Genomic DNA, 25,044 nt, shown 5'->3' with positions numbered 1-25,044 from the left:
AGTTCTGAATACCGAACGCAGGAGAGTCCGTAAAAACCCACAAGAACGTGTAACCTTTCTCGTTTTCAAAGAATGAATGAAAGCGTTATATTTGCTGACTTTGGGTAGAGCGCGAGAGACACCAAAAAACATTGTACAAATCAGTATTGGGTTTGTGGTTACTTGTGATTAATATACTGAGGGTCAGGCGGTAGATGCAGAGATTAAGGTTGGGGCTGACGAAAAAACTGCCCGACAAAAATGTGTTAACCCTTTCAGGACAACTGGTTACTGCTGCTAACCACAAATTTAAAATAAATTGTCTAAGTGCCTACAGGTTTCTAGTTAAAACCATCGTGCAATATGTGTTGCCTATGTAACAGAAATAGTGCTTGTATAGATTTCATGTTGGTATTATTGTCTTGGAGCTTATTTCAGACTATTTATTGTGGCGATGTGCACATGTCGGGATATTAATAGGTTATCTGTATCTTAGTTTATCAATTTTGTGAGGTTATTGAACGAAATAAACAAAATGACAGGTGAGTTATAGTCATAATAATACTAAAAATAAGTAGTGTTATATATTACCTCATATTTTCGAGAATAAATGCTTTTATTTATACTTTTTAAAACATGGTCTTTGTTGCTAACTACCGGGCACACAATGTGTATTTTTAATTTTGTTAAGGGATAAATATTGTATCAATCTGTAAATTTCAGTAAATTTTCAGTTGCTGTATACATTTATTTGTAAATAATTTCTAGAAAAAAAAAATTGTTAAGAAAAATATTTTTTATTCTGTCCTCAAAGGGACACTCTTCGGGGCGTGGCAGTGCTAGTGTGGTAATTAGGCTTACATCGATGAGCTGCGGCAGTGTGTGGAAGAACTCCTCGTCGTCGATGGTGAGGGTGGCGTGCGGCGTGCACTTGATCCGGTAGTGCTCCACGCGGCCCTGGAAGCTGACGCAGAGGGTCTGGTCCCCGGGGAAGTTGGTGCTCTCCCGCACCAGGAACAAGCCGTCGGAGCGCGGCTGCAGCAGCTGCTCCGCGCGCTCCCGGGAGATCTTGCCGTGGTGCCAGCTGGAATACAAAACCATCGGAACATCAGACACATATTCATGGCATCATTTGATTAAACAATTGATCATTCAATCATATCAATATTTTTTTTATCACTAATTGACTTTTTTACTCAGGTCAAATAGCGGATTTAACATATTCTATTTGTGTATAAAATGATTTTAAAGTTTTCCCTTTGAATATGAAGTGCAAATAGAGTACGTAAAGTCTGTTGTAGTACTAATGGGGCGGTAGTAGGGGTCGCAATGGGGTAGTAGGGGAAGCTATGCGATTCTGGTCCTTCTAAACCAGATTGTACTTGACAATGGCAAAAATTGTTCATCTTTCTTGCAATTAAAATTAACAACCACATTACTCAATACAAGAAAGTTGAAAATATGCTTCATTTGAACACCATTCCTATTTTTGAATGACAAAAAAAATTACGTAATCAAAATTTTGTGAATAAAAAACTCATAAATAAAAATCGTGAAACTGAAAATTATATTTTCAAGCATTTCCTAGTATGTGAAATAATCGAGAGTAGAACCTTGTTTACATAAAATTCTGCTAAATCACTAATTTCAACCGTAAATGTCGCTATTGAAGTTTTTACTCAAAAATTACTATTAGATTTTCCAAGTTCAGCATTTATACCAATTTATAAAATTTTAGTAATTTGATTGCAAATCCTGGGTAACACTTTATACATGTTACTCAATGTATAAAGTGATCATTTAAACCAGCCAACGACAGGTCATACACCCTGTTAATACCCAGACTTTTAAATTCTTTCTCAATGTACTTTTTCATCGTGTTGAGATATCAATAAAATATTTTCAATTGACTCAACATTTAATTCTTGTATGCAAAACTATAAGAGATTCTTTTTTTATTCATTACTTTTCCATCATCTGATTCTATTCATTGGCATGTCAATTGAATTAATTTAAATTAGCCGCTACAATAGTCCGACTATTTTCCTTCTTTTCAATCAAATTAAATATTAAATAACAAATGACTAGATTTATTTGCAGTTGGAGCATATCCAAATGATGGTAAACTGACACGGCCAATGGAGACAACACAGATGAGTCAATATTTATCTCATTTCAAGATGAAAAGGAATACCAAACAAATCTAACATAAACACAAGCGAGAGATCCAATTTCAGCCAGAGGTGTAATAAAATAATATAATGTTATGGCGTAATATTTGTAGCAACATGAACTATGACTCCAAGCGCCCGCTAGGGGCAGGGCGGGGTGTACGCGGGGAATGTTTACGTTATATCCCTTATGAGACGAATGCAGGGGATGCTGCACACACTTTTCATTGTACTGTCATGGCGACCTGTTGAATAAACCGATTGCATCCTAATTACGAGTTATTATTACCTATACCCGAGCCCCGTAATAATAACATACACTAGTCTCCATTATCCGACCTAAAATGGCCAAGTGAAAAGGTCGGATAACACGAAAAATTATAAAAAGGATAATGAAAATATGTTAATTTCATTTGCACATCAAAAACTTTTCAAATATGTACATGTAACATAACTGAATGTAACGAACTAAGACATCAAAATGCATTAACGGCAAAGTAATAAAACATGTTTTACAGTAGTAGTAGGCGCGAATATAATACGTGCAGTCGGGTAAAGGAAAGGGGCATTGCCCCAGTAGGTCGGATAACCAAAGGTCAGATAACCGAAGGTCGGATAACCGAGACTCTACTGTACTAAAAAAAAAATTAGAATATATTGCCATTATTTGTAACAATGATTTTTTTAATGTAACAATCTTATTATATACATACCCTCTAGGGAGCATATATCAAGATATATTAGATTTATCAACAGAAACGAAGCAACCTTTTATACTAGGAGTATGGGCATAAAATATACCCTAAAATGGAAATACAAAATAATAAATCATAGTTTTATTGTACATGTAAATTAAAATTAAGAATGTTAAGTTTAAAAAAACAAATCTTCTACTTTCGTTACTCTTATCTGCACCCAATGGTGTATAGGGCACATACATCGTATGCATTGTTTGCGGGAAACACTTTTTAAAGCGTCTTTTACATACTGTTAGTAAAGAGCAAGAGACGCTTATAAGCATTCTATTTGCTTACTTTTTGTAAGGCGCGAAAGACACCGAAAAACATTGTACAAATGGGAATTCGATTTGCGGTTACTTGTGATTAGTATACCGACGGTCAGGCGGCAGACTGTCTGAGTATACTTAGGGTCGGGGTTGATGAAAAAACCACCCGACAACAATATGTGAATTAGGTGATCGACCCTATGTTTCAGGTGAAAAATTACATATTTTGACCAGTGTGGTAGCCAAGTGTGCAGTAGCACATACAAAATAAAATGTGTACAAAATATAATTTCAAATAATTTAACTTACATTGGAACATATTCAGGTGGTATGTAAAATTTCACACGGATGACATTACTTTCAACTACACTTTCATCACTAATTGTTTCATCACCATCATTAATTTTAGTCATTGTTCAAACAAATTTTTTGACTATACGGTAATAAAAATACACACTTTTTCCATCGAAGACTCGATAACTTCACAAATCATTCACCAAAATATTAAATCACCGTATTTAATAATCATTTTCGAATGTTATTTTTATATGTGTTTGAATAATATTTTTTGAGATAATAAAGGTTTGTTTTAATTACATTATCTCTGTAGATAAAATAGCTGAAGTGGTATTGGACTAACTGAAAATATAGCAACTGTGGGTCGAGCCTTAATCCGTATGATATACCAGATAACAACCTGCTTAGATGATAATGTCAATCTACCTTTCTGATAACAAAAAAAAATAAAAACTGGAGCAGCAATGCCATCTGTTGGATGGTTTAATTTCAACAAATAATTATTCGACGATTACCAACAATGAGTGCTAGGTACTTTAAAAAAATTCACAGATGTCATACCGTATTATTGAAATGACTATATTTTGTATAAAATACCAACTGGAATGCCGAAATTTGTGCGCAATGTATTTTAATGGTATTTTACAATTTTTTGCTAGTAGTAATGATGAAAAAAATATTTATAACATTGCCTAGTATTTGACATGGAAAAAATTGGATAGATTGGGAGACAAAGCTGTTGACACGACAGATACGTACTGTAAACCGCCAATTAAGTATACTAAGGCAATTTTTTTTAAAAACTAAATTGAAATAAATAAAAAATATGATATTATGACTATCCCGAGAGAGGTTTCTGTCATAAACACATCTCGGTTATTAAAGTGGATAGGAAAGTCGTTTGTGTAAATGTGAAAATTTCAAAAGGCCGGCATCGCAAATTTGATTGTGGTAATTGAAAGGTTAAATCGACTTAGGTTTACGGTGGTTTAGGTTAGGTGTCTGTAGTCTGTAACTGGACTGTGGAGTGAAGTCGATGATTCCATTTCAAATCATTTGATATTTCCACCATGCTCCTCAATTATGCCAACTTGTATTTATTATTTTAAACACTGTCTGTTTATGCTTTAAAGAAGATGACATATTAGTAAGTTGGTAGAGACCTTCATGTGAGGTTCTTTTTTAATTATTTCACATACTAGGAAACTTACAAATTTCAACCACAGATGTCTGTAAAAAACACTCGCGACATATACATGTATATATATATATATATATATATATACAACATTCCGAAATTGGAGTAATGTGTTTATCAAAAGTGGATGGACTGGTGAATGTTAGGCTGTGTACAAAATGATCACTTAAACCACCCAATAAGAGGCGTAAGTCCTGTAAATACCCTTGGCTTCATTCTATTTCAATGTAAAACCAACGCTCCCAGAATATGTGCATTATTTATTTATATTAATCAATGCATAGCTCACGGCATATTGCACGGCCTAAGGTCGGTTCCTTTGCCGGCTCTCAGGGGCTGCGGTATGCCTTGCTGTATGGAGTTGATGTCCGGCAGCTGGGTGGCCTGCTGCTGCTGCTGCTGCTGCAGTATGGCGGCCGTGTGCGCGGGCTGCTGGGGGATGCTGGAGGCGCTCAGGTTGCGCACGGGCTGGTGCTGCACGAGGTGCCGTATGCCCGGCATGGAGTGCAGCGACGTGGCCATGGCGCTGCCGGGATGCGAGGCCAGCATCATCCCCTGGGCCGAGGCGGACATGGGGTGCACCCCGCTGCTGGCCATGGACACGTGAGGATTCTACAATAGCCAAAACGACCTTTTTTTAATTTTGTGACTAAATTCAGGAACCTTGATCGAACCTGACCCCCTCTGTATTCCATCAAATATATTTCACATCCAGTCCCGGAATAGACACTTTTTCTGATTTATAATTAATTCACATTATTGTAATCATATATTCTGTTAACCTCTTAAGTGCCAGGTGGTATTAGTAAGACTGTTCCCCGTAGGCAGTGAATTTTTAAGAAAAGTAAAACATAACAAATTTATATTTTTTTGTATATTTATTTAACAGATATTATGAAAACTTACCAAATATGTACATTGTGTGGTGTTACATAAATGTTTCATATTTTAAATTATTAAAATTAGTGCTTGACATAGGGGTTAGAAACAAGCGCAAATATGAGCGCGTTTACACACTAGTTTTGTATGGTCGACCTGGCAAGCATGGCATAGGAGAGCGCGTAAATGGGCTTAAGGCAAAGAATTGGTTAAAAGTCATCTATTCGAATCATACTCATCGTGGGAATCTCACGCATGGTTGCCAAATGTTCCAACAACCGCACTACAGAGTTTGCTCTTTATAGGATGGTAACAAGCGCAGTGTTAGACTCACGTGATGGTTGAAGTGTCCGCCGATGTGGGGCCCGTTGGGGCCCTTGGGTGACAGAGGCTGCTGCAGCACGGCGGCGGGGGCGGGGGCGGGGGACGGCGCGGCCGCCGGGGAGGGCGCGGAGCTCCCCTGCAGCTGCTGCATCACGTGCTGCACCGTCAGCGGCTGCAATCGAGTATATCATCATGCGCAAGAGCTACACACGGGCCTTCAATCATCCAATGGCAATACAGTGGAACCTCGGTATATGTCTGCTTTGGAATAAGTCCTACTTGGTATACGTCATGTTTGGACGCCAAACATTTTGCTTGATATAAGATGTTTGGAATATGACTTGTGTGTAAGTCTCACAAAAAGTGTCTACTCCGGGATTATATTTACTATAAATTTGCTTAAACTTTTTATTTCAATTTATCATTGTTTTAACCCAAATTTTATATTTATCTATTTTAGTACTCAGCAGTGTTTAAATTATTTTATACCACCACGTCAATGTATAATATGCCAAAAAAAAAATTTTTTTTCGTGGGAATGGATTATTCATTTTCCCTTTATTTCTTATGGGAAAAATACATTTAGTTTACGTCCTATCCTATCCTGATCATGTGTTTTAAGTCTCATGATCTGGAACGGATTAAGGACGTATACCGAGATTCCACTGTAGCTGCCTTCATACAGACACGCATAAAATTTCATAACCAACACATTTGACGGAAATGCTTAAAAGCGTCATTAACATACTGTTGGTAGAGAGCGGGAGACGCTATGGCCAAATTGGCCAACAATATGTTAATAGCTGTTCACTTTGACAATTCTCATCGGCCGAATATTAAATTACTTAATGCAACAAATAAATCATTTGTATTTGTTCCTTAACCGCTTAAAGCTCAGGTTTTTTTTCCAGTACAAAAAAAAACAGAAGCAATAAAAAATGTTTAAAAAAAAGTCTAGTTAGATTAAAGTTTTAATAAAAAATATAAAATTTGGTCAATATTGAAGAATTTTAAATGAAAAGCATCTAGTGACAACTGGTGAACTCAGTTCAGTTGTTATATTATGTAACGCAAACGAGTCGAAACATACGCTCTTTGGCACGCTACGATACATGAGCTCAACCGAGTAGTCAACATTGTCGTAGTTATACAGGAGAAAGTGACCGAGTGCATTTTTCACAAAAACCTGATCATTGAGTATTTGATATCTTACTAGCTTAATATTGCCCTGAAAACAATCCCAAAAGATTTTATACTTGGAAGTATAATATACTGACTTGTTAAAAATGACTAACTGCATTGATGCTTATTTTGTTGCCAAGAACATTAACGTTTTGAAGTTGGTCACTTTCTCCTGTACGACTACGACTCAGTATATGCAGCTAAGAGAATATCTTGGAGGCAATTTTCATCCACACCCTTTGGAGTTGGACCCTCTTTAAAACAGGGTAAGTATTGTATACAAGTAGTAGAATGAGTACCTGGTGGGTTGGTTGCCTCTTCTGGCGTATGGGGGCGGTGGGGGGCAGCTGGGTGGAGGGGTACCAGCACCCCGCTCCACTTCCCAACACAGACATGTGCTGCAACAACATTACGCACTGTTAGGGCTGCATCGCAAACACAACCACTACTCTAGTATCAAAACACGACACATCCATTCTCAGCCAAAAAATTAAAAATGCAGTTTTATGATTACAACTATTGACCCTTATCTGCACCCTATGGTGCATAGGGCATTGCATCAAATATACGCAATGTTTATTCGATCATTTATTTATATGAAGACAAGATGATCAGTCCTGCGCTTCAGGTACCTTCAGGTAGTAATAAATAAATATTTGAATGAAAAACACATATTTATTCTGACCCTTCCTGGGAATTGAAACCGGGATTCAAACGTGACATACATTTTCGTACATAAGTAGTAGTAAATTTAAAAAAAAATCATAAACATAGAACTAGAAATAAGGATAAAATATGACTACCATTTTTGAAAAAAACAGCGTTGCAAAATTATATAATGTTTAAGGGTTTGAAAATGTATAATGAGATGCCTGAATGTATGAAGTATGAAAAAGGTCTGAAAAAATTTAAAAAGAAATGTTTTATATACTGTAAAAAGATATATAAATAAAAAGTAAATATATATAAATAAAAGATTATTTTAAACATGATTTTTTTAAACATGATTTCTGAGACCCCAAGTGGCAGATTTCAGCCCTAGAATAGTGTAAGTTCATGAAATCATTACCAAAGATGGAGAAAATTATAAAATTTCATCTATTTTTACACCCACACAAATCTGTCGGATGAGAAAGGATTCAAATGACTAATTAATTTTTATACAGTATTTTTGTTGGTACTCACTTGTGTTATGGTGGTATTTTGCAAGTTATGGCTGCTCATAACTCTCGGCTCTCCCCTCCGAGGGGGTCAGCCCCTGCCCCCTGCGGGGAGGGGGAGGGGGGGCGAGGGGCGGGGGGCGGCCGGCGACTCAGCGAAAGTCCACCACGGGTAGCCACATTTTAACGGCTCTGCAACAAGGGAGGAAAATCGCGATTAAAGTGGCTACTAAACGGGGTTTAATTTGTAGTGGAAATACGTGCGAACATGAAAGAAATAAAAAAAAAAAGCGCGGCGGACTCCAGATTATTCTAGGTAGATGGCCACCACCTGCGATATTGAGAAGTCACCTAGAAATAACTAAAATAATACCGCAAATGATATAATACGTATACTCGTATACGAGCATATATAGTATACGCATATATAACTTCCACGAGGAACTACGCTTACCGAAACCACAATTATTGTATTAGGTATTAAATTAATATTGTAAACATAACAGGTGTTGTATTTCAAATTTCAATCACGTCATTATAGAAAAAAAAACAAAAAACTATAAAAAAAATACACTACAATATATAAATAATAAATACCTAAATTTACACTATAAAAATTCAAACAAACAAATGTAATAAGTAAAGTTAATCAGTGTCTTGTTTTTCGATAATTTTTTTGTGTAATTTTTTGTCTGCTGTTGTACTGTTGAGTGATAAAACATGACTTTTTATGTTATTCAGAAGCTTTTTTTCTTAATGAAATGATATATAAAAAAAATACAAATAATGGTTTATGAAATAACTGGGTCTAAAATCAAGCAGTGAATTATTAGTATTTTATGTAAATACCTATCGCGCAGTTGATTTATTCGAGTTTTCAATATACGACTTACTGAATATATTATATATACTTATATGACTTACTTTACTCGTGACTTTCGGGGTAAAATATTTAAATAAGTGCGCGCGAGCTGAATATGAAAACGGTCAGAGTAAAATATTTGATGTAGTAAAAAAAGCGCACTCTTGAAATTAGGATATTTCTCACGTAAAACGGAATCATCGAAATAATAAACAAACGTTTAGCTATTACCATCACGTGCTGGTAACCGATTATTGGTTACTGGAACGGTCGGATAAATGGAATGATCGTCTGCAGTAGGGGCTTATCGGTTTTCGAAAACCGGATTTGAAAACTCTGTTTATTAGCTAAATTTGCGACATTCGGAATCCGGTTTTCTTCCACTTGGTGACCTTATATAAATATTTAAAAATTACATTAAAAAAAATATAGCTTAACAATAAAAATGCATATTTGGACCCGAAACCGCCTTGGTTGAAATATGTATAATCAATGAACATTTTTTTTCGATAACATTCGAGTTTTTTTTTGTAATGTAATTTTTATAAAATTTAAAAAACCGAATGTTAGTAAATATTGGAAATAGAAACCGGTTTATTCAAAGGTAAGTTTTTGTATAAGCCTTAGACCATTGTTCCGCAAAGTGTGTGCCGCGGCACACTGATGTACCGTGGTGATTAGTTGGTGTGCCGCGGAAAAAAAGTCTTTTCGTATTATATTTTGATAATAAATACATATTAAATAAACTTGTCCAAACAAAACCGTAAAATAAATTTAATTATTGAAAGAAATACATAATAAAGAGTAAAATTTTAGGAAATTCAGAATCGTAAATTGGGCCATGCTAACTACTATAACAAAAGAAAACGGTGTTGTTTTTCTTCACGATATATTCATAAATTTTGTCTTCACATAACTTATCTAATTAAAACGGAGTTGCCGTAACTCCCGAGAGATTAGTTACAAACCTCGTACAATACCGTATCTAACCAGGTATCATAATTAAATTTTATTTACCCCTAACGTGGTAAATTTTAATCTGGGTTTACGATTCGGTTAAACCTTTCATATTTCTTTCCCTAAAACACCAAAAAATGTCATTTTAAATAAATTTATACGACACGAATGGCGAATACTTTTTTTGCAATAATTATGTAAGAATCGGGGTCTAGTTGCCTAATACATATATCGCTCACTCCTTTCAAGAACGTCATAAATCAAAATACTTGATTTTTCAGGAGAACGTTTTTAATGTTACAAAATATAATACAATTTATTAAAAATAAATATCAAGCCACTTATTGCACTTTTTACTATGCAATAGATCTTTTTAGGTTAAACCTGAAGGTTTTTCTCCATTTGAAAAATAACTACTTTATTTAAAAAAATGATTAAACAATACCTTTTCCTCAAAATGCAAAAACAACACTTTCTACCCTGTAGTGGGTAAATATTAAGTTTAAAATATGCCTCTTTTGCTGGGATATAGTACATTTTCTGGGCATTCCGAAAACATGCACAACTGAAAATTGACGATTTTTGATTTATGACGTTCTTGAAAGGAGTGAGCGATATACATAACGATAGGCAGGTACTATACATACCGTAACGATATACAATAGGATACGAGTTTTGTTTATGTCATTAAAGTATTGATATTCAAAAGCGTTCGTATGTGACGCGCTCGGAAATATTAATCGGTCTAGCATTTGGAGAAACGAGTTTCATCGTGAATAGAAATGAGATTTAGGAGAAACGAACCAAATTGAAAATCCCACTCATTTGCATATTTATTTGCACAAAAGAACAGATTTTATTACAGCAGAAAAGGAAGCTCGGCAGTGTTTATAGTCTCCGAACATCAGGTTTCGTCGGCGCTTTCCCGCGGACTCTAGTCATTTTTACTCCGAACGTTGTTTTACGCCAAACAGAATATTTAGAAGCACTTAAGTTTATTTAAAAATAAAACGCGACCAACAAAATAGCATATCTCGGTTCGGGTCAAGTCATCAAGGACGCGGATTGTATTAAGATACAAAAATAAATATCAAAAATAGAAATGTATTTTGTATACCAACAGTTTTAATATCTATTCCCAGACACCAGGCGAATTATGTATGTACATCTCAGATGTTCTCATTATATGTCAAGGTTACATCGCATTCATTCAATTGCTAGCAACTACAAGTATACCCTGTTATGTTAAAATCTCGGACTGCTTAAAACCGGACTCCCCGAGAATTAAGCGCAATGAGAATTGAGAATTGGTTGAAAACTTATTTATATACAATTATCGATATTTTCGTGATGATTTCATGATTGAAATTGCTAATAAATACAAAATGTGTGTATTCCATACTATGCACACGATGATGTTGACGTAATATGTACAATTCTCTGAAGATGTTCCAATTTGTATGAAAGTTTATTCGCGACTAAAATGAGCTCCAAAACAATCGAAATAAGCGCAACGAGGAATGATATTTCCATATTTTTTAATAATACATGATCATTTTAAATGGAATCTCTGATTGTTTTATTTGAGTTTTACTTGGTAAATACCACTATTTCTTAAAACCTTTTGTGACACGATGTATTTCGCATAATTTTCAAACACCGTATGATGCGGATAATGCGGAATGCATTGAAATACGTGTAACAATAGATTTTAAGAGATAGTAGTATTTACCAAGTAAAACTTTAATGAAAAATGGATAGATACTACCACAAAGTGACTTCCGAATCAACTAATGAAAGAATTTCTGATTTTTGTTGTACATGGTATAAAACAAATTAAAATAAGGTGCTAGGTGTATTTTTTTTACAAAAATAATAAGCCTCATTCGACTGCAAGTACCTACGGCAGAAGCAAAATAATATTAAAATATTTGACTTCCTTTGACTGGCCGATTTCAATGGGCATTTATGCAACTCCAGGTGTTGCGAAAATTTACCAAAATCATCGCTAAATAATTTCAAAAGACATTACCTAATGAGCCGAATCATCTGGGTACGCCATATTACAATCGTGAATCGACTCGACCATCCATAATAATAATGAGCTTAGTGTGAATTCATAATATCGAGGTATTATTTCAAATTAAATATGTAACATCGATACATACAAATTCCGGCGGTCTGTATGTTATTTGCGACTAAAAATATTAGTTCAGTTTAATTTAAAAATTACATTTTTTTATAAAAAGTAATTGAATTAAGTTAACAATAATAATTGTTGCGAGAAGTTCTTGGATCTGGATGCAGTTGGTCGAGCGGGCAGGTAAAAATAGTGCGATCGCAAGTGTGTAAGGGCTTTATAGCTTCCGGCTACATCACTGTTGTCAACGTGATTGCTTGGCTAGTCCACCGTCCGTTTAGGGACCTATCCGAGTCACCACAATTGCATAAACTATTTTCTAAGATTATTATTTAAAAATAATCTTTGTAAAATGTGCCCTCGGCACGGGAAATCTCAATTATAATTTACACAATTACAAATAAAAAAATTAAATAACGTGTTTTACCGTGCCGATTTCATCGTATACACTGTATATGATGCACTAAATAAATCAAAATAAATACGCATGGATCAGGAGCGCAGGACTTACCAACCTACTTAAACGCCTATAAAAAGTCGCTATATAAATTATCCAAATTTATTTTTTATTTTTAACATAATCACGACCGAGTTAACACTGCATCGATTCGATACGGTGCCCCGTGCACCACTCGAGTGAGGATAAGGACCGGAAGAAGTTGACAAATCGTCCCCTCGATCATTTCCCTCGCGCTAATTACTATTTATGAAGCGAACAAAATATATGGTAAAATAACGTTCCCTATAAGTATGGGCGCGTTACTTATCACTCATTAGGCGCGAGTGCCGGGATGTCAAATTGCAGGTTAGCAGAGTCACGGGTCACGATACCCTGGCCGTAAATCCCCGTAATGTCAACATGCTCCCCTAACGGCGCGATAACAAATGCGGAACCTTTATGCGGTGCGTGAAGCGGAAAGTGAATACGGGAGGAAGTCACGAAACAAGGCAGAAAGGATAATATCGGGTTTCGCGTAAACGACCCTTTTTGAGAAATCGTCGCGGGGAAATGATACGGTTGACAATGTTCAAGGCGTCGACTTTAATTTATTTATTTTACATACTCGGATTGATTTAAAACGTGAAACGAGAGAAAGATTTTTTTCGTAAAAAATGCGAAAAAAAATATGGCGACCACCCGTATCTTTTACAAAATTGGTGTTTTTGTACTTTCACCGTATTAAATTATCATTATCCGCACCCAATGGTGCATTGGACACTGCATCAACTCGATGCTATGTCAGTTTGATCGTTTATCGTTTGAAGGCAAGGTGATCAGTCCTGCACTTGAGGGTAAGAAGATCAAATAAATATTAAGAGAAAAAAGCGCTCATATTTAATTTGACCCCTTCTGGGAATCGAACCTGGGACTTCCAGCATGGTAGTCAAATGTGCTAACCACTACAGTAAGCAAGTGGATGCTGATTATTATCATACAGGGTTTGAATCATTGAATTAAATCACAGCAGGTTCCGTTGATGCAATTAGACTTTTTGATTTTTTTAAAAATAAGTTTAAATAAAACACGTAACGAGAAGTATTTAAAAAATATTGTCCAAAAGGAAATTTAGGGGGTTTTTAAGGGAAAAATTATAATAAAATGGTAGACTGAAGAACTGTTTACAGTAGGGCAAAGACAGTTAAGAATGAAAAAGAAAAAAATAAGAAAAAAAATAAAGAAGGAAAATCGGAATCTGAAATATGGTCATGCCAAAATGTCATGTCATGGAGGGTATGTATAGAAGTCAGGACATGCGAAGAAATGGCGTGCAGTGGTGGCTAGTAGTGAATAGTAGTATACAATGTTTTTGCCTTGTATTCCGAAGCTGAAATACAGTTTCAAGTTCCAAGATTAGACCACAAAGTGCCGTGAGCTGTAAACCGTTCCATCCTCCGCGTTATATAAGTTCTGGAGTGAAAAATGTGACGAAACACGACCGGATACCTCAAATGTCTATTGATAAAGTTTACACAGACCGCATCAGTTAGAATCCAACTTCTTATTGGATTGTGGTCAGGTGCTTCAGATGGTTAAACTAGAAAATTGCGTATTTCCCAATGCGGAACTGCGCCGACATTAGCGGACTTGCAAAACGGAGTTTTACCGGTGTGCGGAAAACATCAAAATTATACCTGCAACCAGTTACGAGTATTAGTCCAATACATATACGTACTAAATATGGACAAATGGCACTAGAATTAATCAGAAACAATGGGTTTAGCAGTCCTGATTTATAGAGCACGTCTTGACGGATTCTAATTACGTATAATTTTTTCAAGACGTTAATTAGGAGAAAATACGTTTTCCTATTCACACGTATAAATACGTAAACTCGTGACATATCAAATGCAATTTTACTCGTTCTTGTCATTACAATAAATATAAAGGGTCCGCCAAATAACTTTTTTTTTTTGAAAATGCTATAAAAAAAATCGAGTGTAGCTTCGGCTGTGTGGCACGTAGCGCCGTCCTGTTGAAACCAAATGTTGCCAATATCCTCCTCTTCAATTTTTGTGAACAAAAATCCGTTCAACATGGCCCGATAACGATCGCCATTGACTGTAACGGCCACTCCTTGCTCATTTTCAAAGAAAAATGGCCCAATTATGCCTCTGGACCAAAATCCGCACCAAACAGTGACTCGTTTTGGGTGTACCGGCTTTTCAATGTATGCGTGCGGGTTTTCTGTGCCCCAAATACGACAATTTTGCTTGTTTACATACCCGCCAAGATCAAAATGAGCTTCATCCGAAAAGATGATTTTTTTGGCAAAATCGGCATCTTCTGTAAGTCGATCGCAGGCCCACTCAGCGAAGCGAAAACGCATTGGATGGTCAGTTGGCTTCAACTCCTGAACCAATTGGACTTTGTATGGCGTCATACCAAGGTCTTTATGCAAAATTCGTCTCAATGATGTCTCCGAAATGTTCAATTGTTGAGAACGACGGTGAATTGATGTTGATGGCGCTTCACGCACACTTTCTGCCACAACATCGATATTCTCGGGTGTACGCACTGTTTTTGGCTTTTCACGCTTTGGTTTATCGATGAGGATGCCAGTTTCTTTCACTTTTTTCACAAGATAACGAACATACGGAGCTGACGGTGCTTCTCTTCTTCCAAAAACCGTACGCAATTTTCGCACACATTCTGCAACATTACCATGATTTTCAAAGTAATGTCGCAATATTTCCCAGCGTTGTTCAAGCGTATACACAACCATATTCGCTCAGCGGAAGGATAAAACTAATTATCTGTCAAATCAGACATGAGCTAAGTGTTACCATTCACGAAATAAGCACTAGTTGAAAAAAAAAACTTTAGATGGCGGACCCTATAGTACAATAGGCAAGGATTCGGTATATGATTCAGATTTATCTCCTTAATGAAATATTTGGACACCTTAGCGATAAATGGCTATCTACCAGTGTCGCTTTGCACTTTCATGCGAAATAGGGTAAGGGAAGAGAAATAACATTTTTACATTTTGATATTATCATATCTATACATCTTCTCACACAAGCGAGGCAATTTATACTAAAAGGTACGAGCCTTCACCATTTACGTGAATCTGTTTTTAGTTGGTGGAGTGATATTGCGTCATAACAATAAGCCCGCCAATTTACATACCAGCTGTGCAAGAAATTTCGAGTGAATTATTCCAACATCTGCCTTGTAATGTATTTATTACTAATATAAACAATTTTTACAAAATCAAAGCTAATCGAATGTTTTGTGGATGAAGTATCAATAAATTCTGATTTAAACAGTAAACGCTTATTAACTCTACGTTATGATCCATATTGATTTCAATTCGATTCGTTAAATACGTAAGCTAAAATTCACGGTGTGTAGGAATACGGACTCAATTTGAATGAATCCGTTCCAGGCCCCCGAATGCTTGCAAATTTGAATATTTGCTACATACTGAGTGAAATCACACTTTATACTATAAACTGATAAATTTTCATAAAATAAACAACAACAAAAAAGCTACATTTTTAGTATTCTGGGCGGCAAAGGTGTAGGGATATTTTTCTTTTTAAAAAATGTCCATGTTGTCTGCTTTTGATTTTATTGTTCCAAAATGGATTAAACAATCATTTAACGGGTTGATACTCCTGTCGACTACTGCAATATTAGGATGATATTTCCAACAAGCTATTGACAGGCCAATTGTGCGAATGGCACTTCGTATTTTATAATAAATGTTGGACAATAGCGCGTTTTACGAATAGAGAAACGGAACACTAATAGCGAGGTTTCGCTACATCCGATTATTACTAGATTCATGGTGATTTTTGTAAGCACCCTTACACAATATCATCGTGGCTCTTTTACATAACAAAGTATGGTCTATTCTCGCAATAGCGCTCGTAAAACAATGCATCTATCCGCGTTTTCCGTTAAAAGTACACACTTTTGGACGGTCCAGTGAGTCTGCTATCTGCAAGCTGTGCGGAGTAAATAAGCGATGGAAATCACCAAGATGCGTGCTGGAGATAAGTGATCCCATTAATAACGTCCGACGGAATACGAACAGTGAGGAATGAGGCCTGCTCAAATGAATAATTGAGTGCAAAGCTGTGGCACGGGGACAAAATTGATGGCCATTTTTGTGACCAATCCCGAGAGGATGTAAATTTTTACGGCAGTTTCACCAGATTCTTTGTAGTGATTGTCGCTTAGCTATGCAAGGAGGGAACGAATGCTTCCACAGATTTGTTTATGGTATAGGGATTGAGCAATTTCTCAGACCAACAAACATTTAGAGATTTCTCTAAATGTTCGAGTGAATTGATTGGAGAAGCGAAACATATGTTAGCTGGTTTAAGTGATCACTTTACACACATGTAACATTCACCAATTGTACCCATGATTGAAAACCACACTACTCAATTTTCGGAACCCCTAGATACATTGATCAAACTCGTGACACATTTACCACATACCGAAATCTATGTTGGAATAAGGAAAGCTTTATATTAACCAAAGACTTTTTCTATCTGTATGTAAGGCCTGAATCTCGAATTATAAGATAATTAGATTTAAGATAATATTGGAATAAAGTTTTTTATTACAATTATCTGTATGTTAAATAACGTATTTGCAATATTAACCTAAGCACCTCGAGGTTTGAAATAAAAAATAAAATAAATAAATGAGGCATTCCATTAAAGTATTCCTTTTATAATTAAATTTATAGAAACATGACCCATAATAACTTAAAAAATATGTTTTCACCATTATAAGGTAAGCAGTGTTTGTAAAAATATTTTAGTACATAACATATAAGAAAAAAAACTGCTTCATAAAATGTGCTGATTAACATGTTATCAAGAGAGGAAAAAGGAGTATTTTTAAATGAAATTCTACAAATCGCAGTAATTTCTGCTATAAATTGGTAACGACCGATGATGAAATAAATAATAAACTCGCGCCAACCACAAAAATTCATTTATTTTAAACAGCCGCAAAAAAATTAAAATTGACCACAAATATGAACACGATGATACAACTGACAAATGATACAAAACACAACCTGCGTAATATGCACGTGAAAATATTTATTAATTTATTGCGTACTTATAAAAAGAAAGAAAGTCCGTGTTATAATTAATTGTATCAAGAAGGCTGTATACCCAAGTGTTAAATAAAATTAAAATAAAATCTTGGAAAAAGAGGATCGTGTTATCTCCACAAACAATAGAGATCAAAACATTGTTCATAAATCATGTTCATACATATTTTATTCTGCCTTGCGTTCTTATGTGTTGTGTGGGAGGAACAATTTGAGTAAATTATTAATATATATTTTATTTTATATTTATGTTTCTCGGTAATTAGAAGTTGAATGGTGGTCTATCGGACATGCCTGCCTTACCCTACGTGTGTAATATGATCGAATCCATGAATCATGGCTTGATAAATATTTAAGTGAGTTTTATTCAATTTTCGCAGTGGACTGTAATAAAACCCCCGTGACTAATTACCGTCTTTCTACCACTGTAATAGTACTTAGCGATAATACTCGCATTAACTTAAAAATTACGGTGACAAATCAACAAAGTAATATACACGATACATAATAAATACGAGACGTAATTTCCCAGTCAGCACCCACCACCTATATCCGCACTGAATTTTTAATTCGGGAAAAATTACTCTACACATTTTATTTCTTTGTAATATCAAGTGCATAAGATTTATTTTAAATCCTTGATTACATCTAGAAAACCATCATTAAAAATCTTGAATTAAAATCCCCTTGTATTTTTCGCTTCAAAATCGCGACTGTTTTTGTGCTGTATATAAAATTTCGATATTAACTCAAAAATCAATGTAATATTACGGAATCCTGAAAAAATGTGTGTTAAGAAAGATATTGTCTTTCAGAAGGATCAATATCTTCATTTTGCCCAATACTAGGAGAAATGCTTTTTTTCTCATATAGATTTTAGGAATTTGAGTGCCAATGTAAAATACCAAAAAAACAGACAAAATGTGCTTGAATATTGCGTCCTGTGTTGGACTTTATTACTGTCTACAACAGCATCGGGGTATACCTGTGAATTGGTCTACGGTTGAACTCACCATACATGGAAACATCTAGAAACTAATCCTAGTATAGCATGAGACAATAGGTGTTACGATATCCTCTCGTATGCAAATTTAACCACTTATCAATTCTCCACGCCTATCAAATTAGGCGTTGCTTTCTTGTGATCAGTTCTTATATAGGATGACCCACAAAAACGTATACGTTGTTTGCCTATGCGCCATTTTAACAACAAAAAATGTATTTTCCACATTTATGCCGCCGATTATTCCGACTCCTGACCTGACCACTTTCAAGTATGTATTTGAAATATTTGATTATGCGAGGTTACCCTCAATCTTCCTCTGCTTCTATTACCAACAAAATTCACCTGATGCATTTATTTTACTATTCTTTCTCCACTCATTCGATACACATGCCCAAATCATCTCAACACACCTTTTTTAATTTTATCGATAATGCTTACCTCAGCCTTGCATTATTTTCTTATATATCACCATTGGAACATCTATGATACTCATACGTTTTGCCGCAGTTTTAGTTTAAAGATACATAAAAAAATACAAACTTAATATTTCTCATTCGTTTCCTTTAAACATGCTTCTTACCTTATGTTTTTTTATACGCCTATTTACTATAACCGTTTACTGTTTATATTTTGCCGTGTTAGTTTTGTTTAACTTTTTATATATTTTTTTAAAACTTTTTTATTCGTGTTTCAGTATTGTTAACCTTAATACCATGTCCCAAAATGAGAAATGGAAATTACTCATCGGGAATATTATAAACATATATGACTTATGAATGTAATATATTCTAGAAATAAAAATAATAAACAAAATATCTAATATTTTATACATTGTTTCGGCATTCACTTTGTGGTAAGACATGATGAAATTTAAAAGAAAACACTTGATTTTTACCACTTGAGTTATATTGATTTTATTTTAACGACTAGTTTCGGAAGCTATGCTTCCATCTACAGGTCTAAATAAAAACAATTATTTTTGTTATCTAATAAGTGTGTAGACGTTTTTCGTGACGTCTTGTACATTCGGTGACCCGAGAGGAGCGTCCAAGTGTCGCGAGTTGCTTGCTGCTCGCCAGTAATGACAACACCGATGATTAAACGTATTGACGATGAGCTCAAGCGATGATGCAAAAAATAAACAATTTACTTATTGCTTTCATAGTCGCACACTTTCACCGTGTCGCCAATTTCATTTATCTACGTGCTTTTCCCACACTCGTACGTTATACTTTGTATTCGACTTCAATTCAAAAGGCAAACATCTTATTATCGTCTGACGTATCTCTTTATAATTTGATTTGTCAAGAAATGCAGTTGTGTTATATAATTTTTTAAAGAACCTTTCTATTTGAAGACAATTACAAAATTTGTTTCACGAATGGAATTAAAAAGATAATTAATCATTGAAATAATTTCGTCAGATTTAATATTATCGATTTGTGACACTCAAATTATCTTATCCACCATCGCACAGAATGGAATTAGATCCCAAGAGCCATTAAAACTGATTTAAAAAAGTATGTTTCATAATACATTAATTGACAATCTAAAAAGAAGAAATGGCAATGAATATAGCTTTGGACAATTATACTCACTGCAATTTTTTAGGGTAAAACAGGTAGAATATAACGCGATACCACTCTGTCTATGGAAACAATCTTCGCTTCTTCTGCATTTATGCGTCTCCTCATACACACTCGCCGATCATTCCGACTCCTTACCTGACCACATTGAAGTATTTGTCATAATTCATCACCCCAAGTTTTCCTCGGTCTTCCTCTGCTCCTATTTCCAACTACATTCGCCCCATAACACACATATCGGCTGTCCAAACTCCAAACACAGTAAGGGACATTTTTTGTAGTACGTTTTTTTGCATTTTTGGACTAAGTAGATTCTATTTCAAAAATGCAAAAAAAACCTACTACAAAAAAAATGTCCCTTACTGTGTATTAAGTTTGGACAGCCGATAAGTGTTTGTGTGTGTATGTATACATAAATATATAGTAAGTAAATACAATATTTTACTTTTTTATATATCTTCGTTTTTAGAGAAGATTGTAATTTTATTCAAATGATTGTAGCTGTTGGTAAGAAATAAATCAACGATAAAAAAGACAATACTGTTTTTACTAATTCGTCTGATCATTTAAAATTTAAACATTTTATAGAAATTGAATCTTGTTCTGACGCTCGTTGTCTCTCTCTGAATTTATTCAAAATGTTAAACATCGATCAATTCCCTAGGCAGTCGTGCAGACACAAGCATAAAAACTTTATACTATCATACAAAACATTAACATTTCCCAAAATGGATTCATTTATAAATTATGCATGTACATAGAAGCCCACATGCTGTGTAAAATGCTGAAATAACATTTAGAATATGGGAATTTGTATATTTGCGATGGTCGTAGCGTGTAATAAAATTAATAAACCAGAATATAAAAAATATTAGATTATCTACCGAACGAGATAAAAATATCCATTTTCCTCTAAGTTGGCCAAAATTTGCACTAACAACTGGCAGCGCGCCAAAACTTTTAACGATCTGTTAAGAAAAATATATTTAAAAAATAATTAAAGTAATTTAATTAGCACGTGTCACTATAATTCATGGCTAACCGATATATGTGTACGGTTTGCGTAGAAAAAATATATGACGGCAAAAAACAACCCGCTTTTTAAAATAATATACTCGCGGTAAACAGATTGGTAGTGACAGTTTTTCCTTTTGCTTTTCACCATAGATATTAAAAATTATTTTACAAATCAATGGAAAAGTTACGTTGTCACTAAGTACGCAGTAACTTGATATGTTCGCGCGTAATTGATAGTTATATGTGGTTATCAGTGGCGTAAACTGAGTTTTCGATCAGGGTAGGCAGTAAGAAAAAAATCAGCAGGTACATTGATTATTATTTTAAAAAATCTCAAAATGTGTAGATTTCTAATTAATATATGATTGAACACATTTCCTTCAAATCATAGTTTTCCATGTATTTTTTTCCATTTAACTAGGATAGCACTTCTTACATGCCTATATGGCACGCGCGCCACTGGTAAGTATAACTGAACTATATTTAAGAAATATAAATAAAAAGGCACATACATGTACAGTAAAATCGGGAAACTCTTATGTACCTGTTTTTAAGACCTATAAGTACACCCTCAATAAATTACGCACTTTGTGACTATTTTACAGCTAACATGTTTCTTCAAGTGTTTGAATGTTTCTTTGAGGTTTAAATAAATAAGATCCGAGATCTTAAATAATTCTAAAATAACTACATGTTGATTCTAATATATCTGCATAAATATTTATTCGGAAATAGACTGTAAGTGTGTAATATTATGAAATCTTACGAAAATAGTTTTGCAAAGGAGATCGATGTTGCAAAAAGGCGATGGAATAGTAAACGCATTCGGTGACAGGACAACAACACTTATAACAATTACGTCAACAAAACCCGAATTATCAGCAAGGTAACACACTATCGCGTACACCTGCGCCAGCGCCGCCAGAACACGAGACCATCACCAATTAGCCAACTCGGCTCTGAATAATTCCTGACATTTGTAAAGAGCCCGCAAGTGTAACACATACCGCACAAACCAAGTTTCGTAATACTACATACATATTTCCATATCAACATTATAAAACTGTATATCGTGCATAAGGTATGAGACCAAAAGTTTCATACCGTATTTAAAAAAAATACATGTAATGTTATCGAAAAGGAGTAATATTATTACTACTTACAACAAAACTCAGAATATAATCAATATTAAAAGTAATAACTTTGTGATTTTCCATTTTATAACTTTATAAATTAGTATTAAGGAAAAAACCTTTTTGAAAACCAGTCGAAACTATGATAAAAATGTAATAAGATATATAGTGATTAAATAACAAAGTTATTTTGTAAGTTATTATATTTAGAAAATTTATTTGTACCTTGCTCAGGAGCAAGAAAATAGGGAAATTCAAAAGGAGATTTTCGAAACTGAGTTTTTTGAATCGGACAACTGACCCCCGTTTCAACGGTCGTCTACCATTTATGTTATCTTTTCTTCGTTATTTTGCAGGAACAGGACTTTTGACAAGGCCTTATAATATAGCAGCTAATGTGTTGGATACCTACTGCGCGACAAATACGTCCATGGTCGAATGTCCGAATTACAATCCTGGTACGAATTTTCATATTTTCTCGAACAAGGAGAGTGGATCTCACTCACATCGCGACGCTTTCGCAATTCGGCCTCTAAAAATACTACATGAGCGAGATGCCTCAAGTTCTTGCGATGACCTTTGAGAGTACGGGGAAAAGAAACGTCTCCGCTGCCAGTACGAATACTTCAATGATCACGTTATTAATTACACGTACAGAGCGGGCAGAGAGCCGCGTATTCAAATTCACTTTCGATTGGAAAGTACTTTGGGTAGCATTTACGTAAATAGTAAAAAATAAATATGCAAACATTACCAAATTCTCGGTGCATTGCATAAAAAGGTATATAAACCTATTACGCTGTGTTGAAAAGGGTAAACATCGTATTATATTAGAATATATTTAGCTCAACGAGAGGAGACTAACTAACTAACTAACCATAACGCCGCTTCCCACAAGCGTAGGCAGAGAGAATAAAACGCCGCACCAATCTGTTTATGCAAACAATCTGCGCCTGTTCCACATTCATGCGTCTCCTCATACACACCCGTCGATTATTCCGACTCCTGGCCTGACCAGCTGACTCTTTCAAGTATATGAAATACTTGATCATGCTAAGTTTTCAGTATGGTGATAAAAGGAAAGAATGCAAGGTCGATACACATGAGCATTATCGAAAAAATTAACAAAGCTGTATTGAGATGGTTTGGACATGAGAATCGAATGAGCGAAGAAAGAATTTTTCTTTAAACCCTTATCCGCACCCCGATGATGCATAGAGCACTGCATCAAATAAACGCAGTGTTATCTTGATCGTTAACACATAAAGGAAAGGTGAGCCCTCCGCTTCAGGTATCAGTCTAGGGTAATATTGAATAAATATTAAGAGTGAAAAATTACTTTTATTTATTTGCCCACCCTGGGAATCGAACCCCAAAACGGTAGCGTGCTGACCATTACTCTACTGAGGCGGATATAAAATAGTAAGAAGAAAGAATAGTAAGACAAATTTACGAGGTAAATGTAGTTGGTGATAGAAGCAGAGCGATAAGATATATTACTAAAATTATGTTAATTGATGGAAACAAGAGGAAAATTATATTCACACGGAGAAGAGAATAGCGGGTCGGGAAAGCTAGTGACGCTATTGCGGTGATTACTGATCACCCCACAGGGCCCTGCGTCACGCCGGAGGGAGGAAACGGGACCGACACCCGCCGACTTCCCAGTTCTCGGGCACACATTGCCTGTATCGATCACCCCGAGCTCTCGCGAGTTGCGAGCGCGCGGATTCAATTATAAATGAGATCATAAAACACCACACAAAACACCCCCATTTTGAAGTTCAACCTGAGCGGATTATCCTAGGTGCTGGGACAGACGACCGGAGCTAAGTTGCTGTCAGTCTTTAAACCCATCTCAAAAAGACTCACGAGGAATATAAACGACACATAAATCATACTTTAATTATATTAATAATTAAAGCATTATCTTCGTGATCAGATGTTGTATCAAAATGTTAGCTATGTTAGTACACACAGCCACTCATTGACATTATAGTCTACCGGTTTCAAGACGTACCCGCCTCTTTGTCAGGACAATCTCTACACAAGCGTGCAAGTACCTTCAAACTCCATACTATAGCATTATTCACACACTTACATGAAATACAGAAGCTGTCCTGACGAAGAAACGAGTACATAACCCATAGACTAAAATCTTGGTGATTGGTTTTATAATAACTAATATGTTTGAAAATGATGCGGAATGCATCGAAACACGTGTCACAATAGATTTTTTAAATGCTATTTACCAAGCAAAACTTTAAATAAAAACTTATATTTTGTTATTATATTTTAGTATCACCATGTCTATCTACCCTATGGAAATCAAATACGTAGCGTAACATTTTTTATCGTATAATAAAATAAAGGATTTTGATTCTTGATTGATGTTTGGTTGTAGAGAACAATCCGGATGTATAAAAAATACATTTTTTACTATTAATGTAAATAAACTAATAACCCCATTTGCCTTAGTTTTAGTGAGAGCGGATGTACGTTTGTGTTTGATTTAAAACAAATAGAAATTCACATTGTGCGGATGGAATATATGAACACTGATTT

At 35.1% G+C, this 25,044-nt stretch overlaps 1 protein-coding gene across 6 annotated transcripts in view; it reads right to left on the bottom strand.

Moving 5' to 3' along the window:
• Window positions 1-25,044, bottom strand: part of Csk (C-terminal Src kinase) — a 96,943-nt gene that overhangs the window by 12,006 nt on the left and 59,893 nt on the right. For all 6 annotated transcript variants that reach the window (XM_088258935.1, XM_088258937.1, XM_088258936.1 and 3 more), the window contains 5 exons: window positions 8,222-8,388; window positions 7,336-7,434; window positions 5,865-6,026; window positions 4,941-5,263; window positions 841-1,063 (listed from right to left, as the gene is read on the bottom strand). In XM_088258935.1, the coding sequence (XP_088115061.1) occupies window positions 841-1,063; window positions 4,941-5,263; window positions 5,865-6,026; window positions 7,336-7,434; window positions 8,222-8,260 (846 nt within the window). In that variant the 5' untranslated portion in view covers window positions 8,261-8,388. The remainder of the gene's footprint in view (window positions 1-840; window positions 1,064-4,940; window positions 5,264-5,864; window positions 6,027-7,335; window positions 7,435-8,221; window positions 8,389-25,044) is intronic.

Source organism: Brachycentrus maculatus, unplaced genomic scaffold (genome assembly GCF_059751285.1).
Source record: "Brachycentrus maculatus isolate JH-2025_06_01 unplaced genomic scaffold, ASM5975128v1 h1tg000105l, whole genome shotgun sequence".
Lineage (NCBI taxonomy): Eukaryota > Metazoa > Arthropoda > Insecta > Trichoptera > Brachycentridae > Brachycentrus > Brachycentrus maculatus.
Note: the sequence above shows the minus strand (reverse complement) of the source record. Positions and strands in the feature narration are given on the sequence as shown.